This window comes from Polypterus senegalus, chromosome 1 (assembly GCF_016835505.1).
Source record: "Polypterus senegalus isolate Bchr_013 chromosome 1, ASM1683550v1, whole genome shotgun sequence".
Classification (NCBI taxonomy): Eukaryota; Metazoa; Chordata; class Cladistia; order Polypteriformes; family Polypteridae; genus Polypterus; species Polypterus senegalus.
In genome coordinates this window covers 195,034,454-195,048,906 of record NC_053154.1, presented here as the reverse complement: position 1 = coordinate 195,048,906, position 14,453 = coordinate 195,034,454, and the positions used below count along the sequence as shown (strand labels likewise).

General features: G+C 40.8%; 1 protein-coding gene across 1 annotated transcript in view; it reads left to right on the top strand.

Annotated features, from left to right (window-relative positions):
- atp13a3 (ATPase 13A3) overlaps window positions 1–14,453 on the top strand; it is a 241,614-nt gene that overhangs the window by 104,281 nt on the left and 122,880 nt on the right. The window contains exons 2-3 of the mRNA XM_039766114.1: window positions 29–127; window positions 9,394–9,567. Of these exons, the coding sequence (XP_039622048.1) occupies window positions 77–127; window positions 9,394–9,567 (225 nt within the window). The 5' untranslated portion in view covers window positions 29–76. The remainder of the gene's footprint in view (window positions 1–28; window positions 128–9,393; window positions 9,568–14,453) is intronic.

Sequence of the window (14,453 nt, the reverse complement as noted above, 5' to 3'; positions counted from 1 at the left end):
TTAACTAATCTTTGGTTTCTTTTTCCAGTGTCTGGTACTGCTTCTATCAGTGCTGGTATTTTGCCTTGACTGAAATATGGAGAAGGAAGACATGAAGCTTATTAAAAAAGGGGAGGAGGAAGAGATGGTAAGAGAGACCGTTTAGCAAACATAACCCTATTCATAAATATTACTTTGAATTTTAAATAATTCAAAATTAGAATCTGCATTACATGCATAGCTGTAATTCCTAACTAATTAGAACTGCCAGATTATACTAAATATTTTAATTATGTGGTTTAATTTCCAGACTTTTTCAGTCTGTGTTCTGAGGTGGTAATGTTTTACATAATATACCTATTTTTTCATAGAAATACCTGGAAAGCTTAAGAGTATTTTTGGCAGGAATGTGACTGAGTCCTGTTAAATTGTTACTTTGGTTACATTTTCAAGTGCTAACTAAAACCCTAATTTCTGATAGATTGATTTTCTTATTGCTTCACTAACCTGCTGTTATTTCTCCACCTTTCCTGGTTTAGTTGCATGCACCTGTAGTTATACATTGTCTTGAGAATGTGATTACGCTCATTATGTATACACACAGAAATGTTGGTTTGTCATTATTTTGTAAAAAGTCAGGCAGCAGTGAAACACTAAATTGTACCCATTAATTGTCATAGCATATGACAGACACATGCTTTTGTGGCACAAATGTTAGTAGCAATAACTTGAATAAAACATTTCTTCTGAGTTTATCCATCATTTCTATTATGGTGGAGAGTTATTCATTGTCCTGCTTTTAAACTATGCATCCATTCCCAGTCATTTCTGCTGTTGTGGTGGTTCTTGGGGCACAATACTGATTCTGTTATGCTGGGCTAAAAATATTAACGTATATTCCAAGAAAAAGTTTTGCCAGGCACATTTCATTGTTTACATCAGTTATTTGGAGAAAAATCAAAGAAACTGTTTTGTTGAATTTTTACACCTTTTCAAAGTGGTTAAGGTTTAGAGTAGGCTAGATTTTTGGAACATTTTGTTTTGTAACAGACAGTTCTTACAAAGTGAAGACACTGATACATTTTCTTAGACTCAAAATAGTATACAACTCCTGGTGTTCTATTTTTGCTTACAAAGCTGATGTAAATTTAGTAGCATTTTAAGAATGAAAATTCTGGTGGGCCGATACTAGAATTTACCTTAATCTGTGCAAACTTTTGCTAACTTTTGTCTTTTGCTAGTGACTAGCGAGAAGTTCATGCACAGATCGTTTCACAAAAAATTCTACCTGAAACAGAGTTGAAGCATTTCAAATGAAAGCATGGATATGTAAAATGAAAACATGGATATTGTGGCAGTAGGGGGCGCTAGCGCTCCCTTGAACCCTCAGGTACAACTCCAGACACCGGGTAAAAGTCCAAGACTCTTTGTTTTCTACAGTGCACCAAGCACCCTCCACACTACTCATTCAATCACTACAAACTACAATAAACCAAATATTCTCTCCTCCTCGCCCAGACACTTGCTCCTCTCCCAGCTCAGCTCGTTGTCTGGAGTGAGGCACCGCCCTTTTATAGCCCCTGACCCGGAGGTGTTTCTGTCCCAACAGTCCACAGTTCCTTATTCCTTCTGGGTCAGGGCAATCAGTCCTTTACTTCAACCCGGGAGCACGACATTTCTTCCTGTCACGCGGACCGTGGCGCATTCTGGGTCATACGGCATCACAGAGCCTATAAGCCCCCCCACAGCGACTCCTGGTGGTCCCCAAGGTATCCAGCAGGGCTGTGTATAAACACTACAAAGTCCATAAGGCCCTGCTGGACCTCGTGGCACGATCCTGCTGTCGGGAGAGCTCCTCCTGGCGGCCTGGGGGTGCGGACCGGCATGGGAAGCCGGCAGTCCTCCACAATATGTAAAAATAAAAACAAAGTAATTTCTCCCTAGGCTTAAAAAAGTATTAATCTTTCTTTTCAATTTTTCAGTTCAGCAATTACTGTTACCAATATTTTCTGAAATCATATATTCAAGATATTTGATTATAGTTGAAACTGATCCTGGTGGCCAGTAATACTGTCGTTTATTTATTTTAGGTCTAAAACAAAAGTACAGTCACCTGAACAAGGACGCCAAAAGTTAGAGAACACAAACAAGTAACAGAGCTTTAAAAGTTTTATTATTTTGAAATATGTATTTCTTCCTGTGCTTTGAAATACTTGACTGTCCTAACTTAAGTACTTATAGTCACCTGGCTAAAGAAAAAAATAGGTAAAAAAATGATATGTGTAAGTAAACAAAGCCTTTTTTTCCAACCAAGTCTGGCTGCAGATGTTCAGCAGCAGACACCTTGCAATCTCAGGACCCTGTGAAGTCATTCTGGATATGTGAAGTGGAGAGACTTTGCAGAGGACAATGTGTGCATGTATATACAGATATGAAAAAAAAACCCAAAAACAATATAATCAATTAACATTTCTATGACTTTAATGATAAAATTTTATTTACTATTTCTGTATTTTTATAGTAGCAAAAATCTCCTTAAAAATATTTAACAAGCAAATATCTAAAAGTGCAATGCCACATATAATATTACTATCATACATTGTGATAGTTTAAAACCTTCTTTTTAAAATTTGATGTTAATATTTTTGTAACATGCAATTTAGAAATGAATGGCAAAAGTTGCTACAAAACATAAAAAAATCAAATAATAATAATTATGGGTGGCTGCATACCTACAATGACAGACCCTAGTGTTGGCTAAAGTAAATAATCATAATTCATTTTTAGATTAAATTGTGCCATCAACTCACAGAATAATTATAGCATTGTAGCAGGAAGCCAAAGATAGGTGTGGCTGAATGACTGATAGATAGTGATCTGTCACACAGGTACACTGAGCGCTTAATTCTACAAGTTTTAGGAAAGTTTGTGTGCCATTCTGAAAGATTCAAGAAGGCAAATCCACATTTATTTATGTTAATGTTATGTTAGCATCCATATTTACCTTTACATGCACATATTACTCTGTGCCAGGACTCTCCACTTCATACCTCTAACCTTAGGACCCTGGCCGCTTGGGTCTGCCGCTGGAGTCCTGCAGCCAGGCTCTTGTGTTTTTCTCCCCTAAATTTAATCTATGCTTGTACTGTAAATTAAATATGTCAATACATAAATTTGAGTTTCATATTTAATTTTCTTTGTGGACATTTCTAGGATATCTTAATTGGTTGATATTGGTGTACTGTATATGAGTGTACTCATCATCCAGGGTTAGTTATTACACTGCAGAAATGGGATTTTGATTTTGAGTGGTCCTTCAATGAAAAAAATTAAGCTGACACACACACTTTAATTAAGGGAAAGCCAAATTAAACTGAATTTTACTTTTCACAAATGTATACATCAATTTTAAATAACAGCGGTAACACTTTATCAAGTCATTTTTTGTGTTTAGTTGTTTTTGTGTTTGTAAAATTTAGTTCTGCAATGAAATAGAGTCTATGATATTAAGGCAATCACCATTATGTAGGCTTTGGGCTTTGTACAATACAGAGGAGGGGGGAAAAAGGTTGAGTCATCTGGAGAATTGGCTGCTGAATTTTTGTAATTTTGTAATGGTATATTTACTGTGTCTCATTGCTGAGGTAAAGTAACAAGCAGTTTGACATGCCACATTCACAGTTTAACTATTGAAATGTTTTTATATTCATTTTGAATTCAAAAAAGAATATGATTCATCGACTTGGGCCAAAGTCATGACTGTTTTGCCTTCAAAATGTATCTCCACACGCCAAACGTTATCTTGGCTGTAACACTAGTTACATATGTGTACGGCTTATGTCGGGCCATTTTGGACAATGTCAGGAAGTTCAGTTAGTTACTATAAACGTATGCTATTCTAGAATGTGAAAGGTAATGCAAAATGGTCAAGGATTTTTATGTGTCTTTGGTTTCCTGAAAAGATTCTTCTTTCCTATTGATGCTTGCAGTTCTGTTACAGTGATTATTGGCAAGCAGTGCGGTAGTGATTTGATTTTGCATTTGAAGAATATAATATAACATTGTACAGTTGCCATTGTTTCTCATGATAACATATTGTTTAAAGGACATATTGAAATTGTTTTGAAGCCCTCAGTACTTGAAATATTTTCCAAGTTTCTTTGAATTTGATGACATCTAAGCTTCGGTGTCTTGATCAACTTCAGAGGCAAAGGCATTTGACTGAGTCGCATTAAATAGAATTGCCTTTCCTGTTGAGCCGAATGTACAGGAAGAGTGCATCAATGTTGGTCTTACAGTCTGTTACAATTTAAATCTTCTCACCTTCATTGATACATCAGTTTCAAAATTTTTTATGCTCAGAATGATTTCACCTGTTTTAGAAGTACTGTCTTGAAAGGTAGAATTCTGAGGAAAAAAATGAATTTAATCCATCCATCCATCCATCCTCTTCCGCTTATCCAAGGTCGGGTCGCGGGGGTAGCAGCTTAAGCAGAGAGGCCCAGACTTCCCTCTCCCCGGCCACTTCTTCCAGCTCTTCCGGGAGAATCCCAAGGCGTTCCCAGGCCAGCCGGGAGACATAGTCCCTCCAGCGTGTCCTGGGTCTTCCCCGGGGCCTCCTCCCGGTTGGACGTGCCGGAACACCTCACCAGGGAGGCGTCCAGGAGGCATCCTGATCAGATGCCCGAGCCACCTCATCTGACTCCTCTCGATGCGGAGGAGCAGCGGCTCTACTCTGAGCCCCTCCCGGATGACTGAGCTTCTCACCCTATCTTTAAGGGAAAGCCCAGACACCCTGCGGAGGAAACTCATTTCAGCCGCTTGTATTCGCGATCTCGTTCTTTCGGTCACTACCCATAGCTCATGACCATAGGTGAGGGTAGGAGCGTAGATCGACTGGTAAATTGAGAGCTTTGCCTTACGGCTCAGCTCCTTTTTCACCACGACAGACCGATGCAGAGCCGCATCACTGCGGATGCCGCACCGATCCGCCTGTCGATCTCACGCTCCATTCTTCCCTCACTCGTGAACAAGACCCGAGATACTTGAACTCCTCCACTTGGGGCAGGATCTCTCCCCAACCCTGAGAGGGCACTCCACCCTTTTCCGGCTGAGGACCATGCTCGGGATTTGGAGGTGCTGATTCTCATCCCAGCCGCTTCACACTCAGCTGCGAACCGATCCAGAGAGCTGAAGATCACGGCCTGATGAAGCAAACAGGACAACATCATCTGCAAAAGCAGTGACCCAATCCTGAGTCCACCAAACCGGACCCCTTCAACACCCTGGCTGCGCCTAGAAATTCTGTCCATAAAAGTTATGAACAGAATCGGTGACAAAGGGCAGCCCTGGCGAGTCCAACTTTTACTGGAAGCGGGCTCGACTTACTGCCGGCAATGCGGACCAAGCTCTGACACGGTTGTACAGAGACCGAACAGCTCTTATCAGGGGTCCGGTACCCCATACTCCCGAGCACCCCCACAGGATTCCCGAGGGACACGGTCGAATGCCTTTTCCAAGTCCACAAAACACATGTAGACCGGTCGGGCAAACTCCCATGCACCCTCCAGGACTCTGCTAAGGGTGAAGAGCTGGTCCACTGTTCCGACCAGGACTAAAACCACACTGTTCCTCCTGAATCCGAGGTTCAACTATCCGACGGACCCTCCTCTCCAGAACCCCCGAATAGACTTTTCCAGGGAGGCTGAGGAGTGTGATCCCTCTATAGTTGGAACACACCCTCCGGTCCCCCTTTTTAAAGAGGGGACCACCACCCCGGTCTGCCAATCCAGAGGCACTGTCCCGATGTCCATGCGATGTTGCAGAGGCGTGTCAACCAAGACAGTCCTACAACATCCAGAGCCTTAAGGAACTCGGTATCTCATCCACCCGGGGCCCTGCCACCAAGGAGTTTTTGACCACCTCGGTGACTTCAGTCCCAGAGATGGGAGAGCCCACCTCAGAGTCCCCAGGCTCTGCTTCCTCATTGGAAGGCATGTTAGTGGGATTGAGGAGGTCTTCGAAGTACTCCTCCCACCGACCCACAACGTCCCGAGTCGAGGTCAGCAGCGCACCATCCCCACCATATACGGTGTTGACACTGCACTGCTTCCCCCTCCTGAGACGGTGGACCAGAATCTCCTCGAAGCCGTCCAAAGTCGTTCTCCATGGCCTCTCCAAACTCCTCCCATGCCCGAGTTTTTGCCTCAGCAACAACCGAAGCCACGTTCCGCTTGGCCTGCCGGTACCTATCAGCTGCCTCCAGAGACCCACAGGACAAAAAAGTCCTATAGGACTCCTTCTTCAGCTTGACGGCATCCCTCACCGCTGGTGTCCACCAACGGGTTCGGGGATTGCCACCACGACAGGCACCGACCACCTTGCGGCCACAGCTCCGGTCAGCCGCCTCAACAATAGAGGCACGGAACATGGCCCATTCGGACTCAATGTCCCCCACCTCCCTTGGGACGTGGTTGAAGTTCTGCCGGAGGTGGGAGTTGAAGCTACTTCTGACAGGGGACTCTGCCCCCTAAATGGATTAATCCTAAATGGATGAATTTAATCCATTTTGGAAAAAGACTGCAACATAACAAAATGTGGAAAAAGTGATGCGCTGCGAATACTTTCCGGATGCACTGTAAAACTAGTTAACACATTTCTGTCTTTTTTTACCATGCTATATTGGCCAGCTTTGAGTACTCTTTGCTTAGATGGCATAATGAAAATGACAGCTTTATGGTTGGATTTTTAACATGTAAACAAGACAGTATTTTGATTATTGTTTTTGATGACATTCAAATGAACAAGACTTTGTTATCAAGAGTTACACTATATTGCCAAATAATACATAAGCTTTGTTATGGAGTTGGCCCACTCTTTGCAGCTATAACAGCTTCAACTGTTCTGGGAAGGCTTTCCACAAGGTTCTGTCTTCCAGGAGAACATTTGTGAGGTTAGGCACTAATGTTGGACAAGAAGCCCTGGCTCACAGTATCTGCTGTAATTCATCCCAAAGGTGTTCTGTCAGGTGGAGGATAGGGCTGTGCGCAGGGCTGTCAAGTTCCTCCACACCAAACTCGCTCATCCATTTCCTTATAGACCTTCCTTTGTTCACTGGTGTACAGTCATGTTGGAACAGGAAGGGGCCATCCCCAAACTGTTCCCACAAAGTTGGGAGCAAGAAATTGTCCAAAACGGCTTGTATGCTGAAGAAATAAGAGTTCCTTTCACTGGAACCAAGGGGCCAAACCCAACCCCTGAAAAACAGCCCCACACGATAATCCCTCCGCCCACAAACTTTATATTTAGCACAATGCAGTCAGGCAAGTACCATTCTCTTGGCAACTGCCAAACCCAGACCCGTCCATCGGATTGCCAGACAGAGAAACGTGATTTGTCACTCTAGATGTCACGTCTCCACTGCTCTAGAGTCTAGTGGCGGTGTGCTTTACACCATCGCATCCAAAGCTTTGCATTGCACTTGGTCATGTAAGGCTTGGATGCAGCTGCGCGGCCATGGAAACCCTTAGCATGTGCTGTCCCCACTCTGTGATTTTATGTGACCTAGCACTTCGAGTTTCTGTTATTCCCAATTGCTTCCTCTTGGTTACAATACCACTAACAGTTGACTGTGGAATATTTAGTAGCGAGGAAATTTCATGAATGGACTTATTGCACAGGTGGCATCCTATCATGGTACCACGCTTGAATTCACTGAGCTCCTGAGAGCGTCCCATTCTTTGACAAATGTTTGTAGAAGTAGTCTGCATGCCTAGGTGCTTGATTTTATACACCTGTGGCCATGGCAGTGATTGGAACAACGAATTAAATGATTTAGATGGATGTCCTAATACTTTTGGCAATATAGTGTGTATTGAACTATATCGGCTATTTGCCATCTTAGATAGATAGATAGTGTGACGACAGGGGGCGCTGTCATCCCCTTTAACCCTCTGACCAGATGCCAGACACCAGGTAAAAGTCCAATAATTAAATTTATTTTAATAATTATGTGCACAAAGCACCCTCCACTCCACAATACTCATTAAACAAAAACAATAATACAATAAATCAATCCTCCACTCTCCCAGACGCATTGTCACCCTGCCACCCGACTCAGCTCAACGCTCTGGTGTTTCTCTTAGTCTTTTATAGTCCTTGACCCAGAAGTGCTTCTGATCCCTCAGTCCATGTGATTACCCCGCACTTCTGGGTCAGGTGAAAACTCTTCTTCTTCTTTAGCCCGGAAGTACTTTATTTGTTCCGTCCTCGTGACTGTGACATACTTCCGGGCTGTATGGAAAATACTTCTTGTTCCTCCCTGCAGTGTCCTCTAGCGGCCCCCATGGTATCCAGCAGGGCTGTGGATAAAAACTCCATTGTCCAGGATTCCCTGCTGCAGGGACGGCTCCATCTGGCGGCATGGGGGTATTGGCCGGGATGAACGACCGGCCATATGCCACAATAGATAGATAAGAGATACTTTATTAATCCCAAGGGGAAGTTCACATACATGCCTTGTTCAACAAACTCTCTTCTGACCCCATTTCACCTGCATAAGGGTGAAAAGGTTCCATAGCTTTTATGTTGCATCCTGTATATCCCGGTCTCAATATACCCTCCAGTACCAGCTTCATGTTCTGGGGATGTATTTCAGGAGCAGGGTCTGACAGTCAACACTGACAGAATGCTACTGTAAATGGGATACAATATAACAGAACGCTGAATAACAATCTGCTTGTCTTTCCAGGAAAATAGCTTAAAGTAGAGAAACTTCCGTAGTGAAAAATAAAGATACCAAAAGTCTTTTGGCCAAGGTTAGGGTACTGATTTTGATTTCATTGGAAATATCAGTGGACGTGGCTTTTCTTCAGATAAACTGCGACAGCTTACAAGTAGGAAATGCCTACTGTATATTTCTTCATTATGAGATGCAGTGTCAATTCATACTAACCTGGTTGTGACACACTTTATAGGGGGAGAATGGTTGAATGCAATCTTATGGAACTGTATCTCTAAATCTTTACAGTATTATGGATTACATTTTCCTTGTCTTGGGTTGATTATTTGCAAATTTCCAAGCTAAAAGTACTGCTGGGTTTCTATTTTTAATGATTCAAAGCTGCAGCTGTGGAGGTTGTATTGCTTGCTGTTCCCAAGATGAGAACATTGCAATTCACTTTTATTTTTTTAATATCAGAAATGAAATACTGTTAAAATAGAAAAATGTTTTTGTAAAATAAGTTATGTGAAATATAAATAATCCGTTTAACTATGAATATGTGTATGGTAGACTTTAACTTGCCTATGCCTTGTTTGTAGCAAGTGGCCAGGTCATGTGATTAAAGGTAACTAGTTTTAAAATAGTTTTTCCTCATCCATATTTTAGCATTATCTTACACTTTTTTTTTACAGGAGATTTGGGGTTACAAGTTATCCAGATGGAAGCTAGCATTTATCAGCTGTGCAGTTTTTTGCACTGGTGGACTACTCCTCCTTTTTCTGTATTGGATGCCAGAGTGGTGTGTGAAAGCAACATGTACGAAGACTTCTATGAAGGAAGCAGAAGTGGTCTTGCTGAGAACTACTGTATGTATATAGGTTTTCAGTCACATTTACAACATTAATTCTAAAAGGTTGTGAAGAGTTTTGGATAGCCAAAACAATATCATCTTTGAGTAATGCTATGATAAAAAGGGAAGAAATAGCCAGCTTCATGAAATGTAATGGCTATAATCCTAGTTCTGTCAGGAGGTAACCTGTCGAACAATTATTATTTTTTCCGCAGCTTTAGTCAGTGGCATCTTTGTGTTAACTAAAATTAGCAAACATTTAAAATACAAGTGGCATTCAAAAAGTTTGTGGAATTGTGATATAGCAGGAGTGCAAGATCAGATTATGCACACATTGTTGTGGTCATCCGAGTTCACATCTGATATAGCACATCATTATTTGAAAACAGCACTGTCAGATCGGGAGGAGCATGAATCCATCCATCCATTATCTAACCCGCTACATCCCAACTACAGGTCCAACGGGGTCTGCTGGAGCCAATCAGAAGCGTGAATGTGACAGAGAAAAAAAATTGAATAAAAAAAAAAACACTAACCATTACAAGTACCATAAATTTACATCGGCTATTACAGAATCGAACCTGCAACCTCTTGATTATGAGTCAGTGGTTCTTACCGCTGCACCACCCAAGCAGTCATATCAGTGTCGTTATAGGTGTGCCTTTTGTGAATTGTTTTTTTTTATATTTGGACTGCAGTCTTGACATATTATACACTTCATGTAAAAATTTTGTCATTAGTACTACTATAACATAAAAAAAGTTTCTGTTTCAGGTATATGTTCAGCATTTCTTGCCTTGCATCTGCTGTCATCCTACTGTACATTTACCCATATCGTTGTAGAACGGAACACACATGAAATGCATGTGCTCCAAATAACTATATTAATTACCCTATAAAACTCTAGGCACCTCACACCAAGATAAACAAACTTGAGATGGAAGAACTTTTTGCCTGAGTTAAGCTATGGCAGTTGGGGGATGTGAGTGCAAGCTACTTGCTGCTTGTACTGATTGACACATTTACAAAAGGTTTTAATAGTGCTGGGCGGTTTACCGGTTCATACCGAAAACCGTTTTTTATTTTTGTTATGATATGGATTTTTCTTATACAGCAACACCGGTTTAAATTGCCTAAACGATGTTCGGAATGTGGCGCAGCAGGAAACTGTTCAAGGGGGGACCTTTTTCACTGCTACACTGCTAATCACAGAGGTGCTGTGCGGGGGGTCAGTTTCACTGCTAAATAGGCATGCAACAGAGTACATGTGGTAGTGTAGGTGAAAATGGACAGAGAACATTCCGAAACAGAAGCTGTAGCTGACGAAAAAGTTGGACATGATGACACAGAAGAACTTTTGCCAAAAAAAAGGAGTCACGTCCGTTGTGTGGAGATATTTGGTTTTAAAAGGTCGGATGTGGACCATTATGTTCAAATGTGTAAATACTTTCTATATACTTCTATTTCTATACTACTGGATAATACTGCAAGCCAAATTGTACTTGTTTTATTTTTTTTCAATACAGTGTAATGTTCCTGGGTATGCTTATGTCAAGATTAAAGTCGACATGTTGACTTTATCATTGTAATTTGACATAAAAGTAGAACATCATAAACTAAACTTCATCGTAAAATTAATATTTAATTTACTAGATTTTCTCAAACCCCATCAGAAGTTATATAGCAGATTAAATGCTTTGTGTTAGGTGTACTTGAGCCATGTTAAATTGGTATGTGCTTCTTAAATTGACTTCCTCTTGTACTGAGGAGGCACCGGTAGCGATCGCAGCACAGAATACATTCACTTCATGATATTCCTGCTCACTGCACATTTAGAATGCTAAGATAAATACTTGATATAATTTTCATGATGAAATGCATTAAAGCATGTATTAATCATGTCGGGGCACAGAGGCGTGGAGGTTGCACTGCTGCCTCGCAGCAAAGGGTGTCACAGGTGTACCCTGCCTTGAATTTACATGTTTTTCTGGTGGGTTTACTCGACGTGCTTCAGTTTCCTTTTTAAGTCATGTAGGATGTGGAGTTTTGTTATGCTATACAGGGGTGCGGAAATCCAACGCCCGCCTCATCCGACACGGGTAAATTGACCGTCGGACAAGCATGTTTTTCTGGTTTCAGTTGTCCGCGGACAAGTACAATTTTCTGGAGAAAAAAGAATTATATGTGCTGTGCAGGGCACATTTTTACCACTACTTTCAAATTTTAAACATTTGGGTGCGTACTTCATGCGGAAACAGTCTACTTAGGCATGTTCTTCATGTCTCAAATTGGTATTCAATATTGTTTACAAAATGATGGCTGATTTTTCAAAGGGGAATCACTCTTGTGGTCTTACATAAGTATTTTACCCTACTATTTACACTCTTGGAGATGTGGTCATTTTTTTAATGCCGACATTACAATGTAATATGATGAATTTTCATTATAATCGATATCTTTTATATATTATTGATAAAATTCATTTTTTCTACTTAAAAATGCGGTCATTTCACCTACAATGCAGTTGTTTTCACCACATAAAGCTTGTTAGGCTGTTCCTGAAATTTGCGATTTCGCGTAGGTTGTGATATATTGAGGAGTTAAGAAATTTATTACATGACATCCATTTTGATGACCTGTCTATAGATCGTTTTTGATTAGAGAATTTTTCATATAAAATAAGTTGATTTCGCGCTGTCAGTTTATTAAAAATAAAGAAGAAAACATTCTAACAGTTTCCAAATGTTATGAAATATCAATAAAAATCTGCACTTAGACGCGATTATTTTTTTCCCGACAACATCGGTAATATTTACTTCTTTGGAAATGTACCGTCTTGCAGAATTTCAAATACGTCAATAGGAATTACCTGCGTAACCCATAATGCACCGCGGTAAGCACGTTGTTCTTGCTATATGCGTGTTGCTGAAACTGAAACAATTAGCATCGCGGATGAGAAATGAATCATTGCTTGATTAAAACAGGCCCTGAAAAACCTACGGGAGCGTATTAAAGCCACGGTGAAAAAAATACAGACACAGTGAAGACAAAAAAAAATGTAAACGTCGAGATTAAAGTCGACATGTTGACTTTATTCTCGACATTTCCACTTTATTTTCGACATTTACATTGAGATTAAAATCGACATTTTCACTTTATTCTCATAGTTTATTTTATCAGTAGAATGTTGCAAACTAAATTTCATCTTAAAATGAATGTTTCATTTACTAGATTTTCTGAAACCCGTCATAAATTAATGTAGCACATTGTAGCTTTTATATTAAGTGTTCCCCGACCCAGTTGTTAATCTCTGCGCACTTCTTCAACTGACTTCCTCTTGCACTGAGGAAGCGCCAGCGGCAATCACCGCACATTGACTTCATAATATTCCTGCTCAATGAACATTCAGAATACTAAGATAAATACTTGATATTAATTTCATGATGAAATGCATTAAAGCGTGTATTAGACATGGGTGGCGGGGGGCACGGTGGTGTGGCTGTAGTGCTGCTCCCTTGCATTAAGGGGTCCTCAGGTCTACGTTCATAATGTGCTACATTAACTTATGACGGGGTTCGAGAAAATCTAGTAAATTAAACATTGATTTTAGGATGAAGTTTAGTTTATGACATTCTACTTTAATTATAAAATAAACTATGAGAATAAAGTGAAAATGTCGACATCAATCTTGACATAAGCATCAAAATTAAAGTGGAAATGCAGAGAATAAAGTTTATTCTTGACATATACTGCAGTTTGTTTTTTTTCTTCCTTATGTCCTATTTTTTTTCTTCACCGTGGCCCTAATGCACTTCCGTAGGGCTATACCACAAATCTATACTAATAAAAGGCAAAGCCCTCACTCACTCACTGACTCACTCACTGACTCATCACTAATTCTCCAACTTCCCGTGTGGGTGGAAGGCTGAAATTTGGCAGGTTCATTCCTTACAGCCTACTTACAAAAGTTGGGCAGGTTTCATTTTGAAATTCTATGTGTAATGGTCATAACTGGAACCTATTTTTCTCCATATACTGTAATGGACGTTAGTTCGATGGCCGTGGGGGGGCGGAGCTGCATGTGACATCATCACGCCTCCCACGTAATCACGTGAACTGACTGTGACCGCAGTACGTAGAAAAGAAGGAAGAGCTCCCAAAGAGCGCTGAAGAAAAACGCCAAATACTTTATTCGCGAGATACAAGTTTAATTAGAAGACACGAGGTATAAACGAGAGTTTGGATCACTTTGTAACGGAGTTAAAATTGGTGCAGCAAGAAACTTTTAAGTGCCGGGTCTTAGCTAACATTAAATAAAGCCGTGGACATCGCAACATCACACAAGAGAGCAGCTCACGTGAACTGACTGAACGCAGTACAAGTGATCACTTCCATGCATCAAACCTGTTCAAAAAACGCATTACACAATTGACAAGGTGGGAAAAGAATATGCTCCGAGTGGAGTACCACAGCTAATGCGGTCTTGCGGAAGCAACTTCATCACGCTGCCACCAAATACTCACAGAAAAATCCTCAAGTTAATACACACGCTGTATCTAGAGTTTATCCACATTCAATGTATTCCTCGCATCCCCTTTATACCCTCTGATCTCCCATTTCAATTCAGATGCCTCCAATTTACAGTAAGGCTCTGCTGCGTGATGACAAGTAATAAGTCTCAGGGACAGACCCTACAAAAGGATGCCATTGATTTCAGGCAAGATTGCTTTTCTCCTGGACAACTGTACGTTGCATTCTCAAGAGTGAGCTTGCGCTGCTTCGTCTTATTACAACCAGAGTGCTGAACTGACAACGTGATATATAAAAAGAACTATAATAATCGTAATAAATGAACAGTAAAACAGTGCAGAACCCGTGGATTAAATAAAAAGGCAGCTTCCT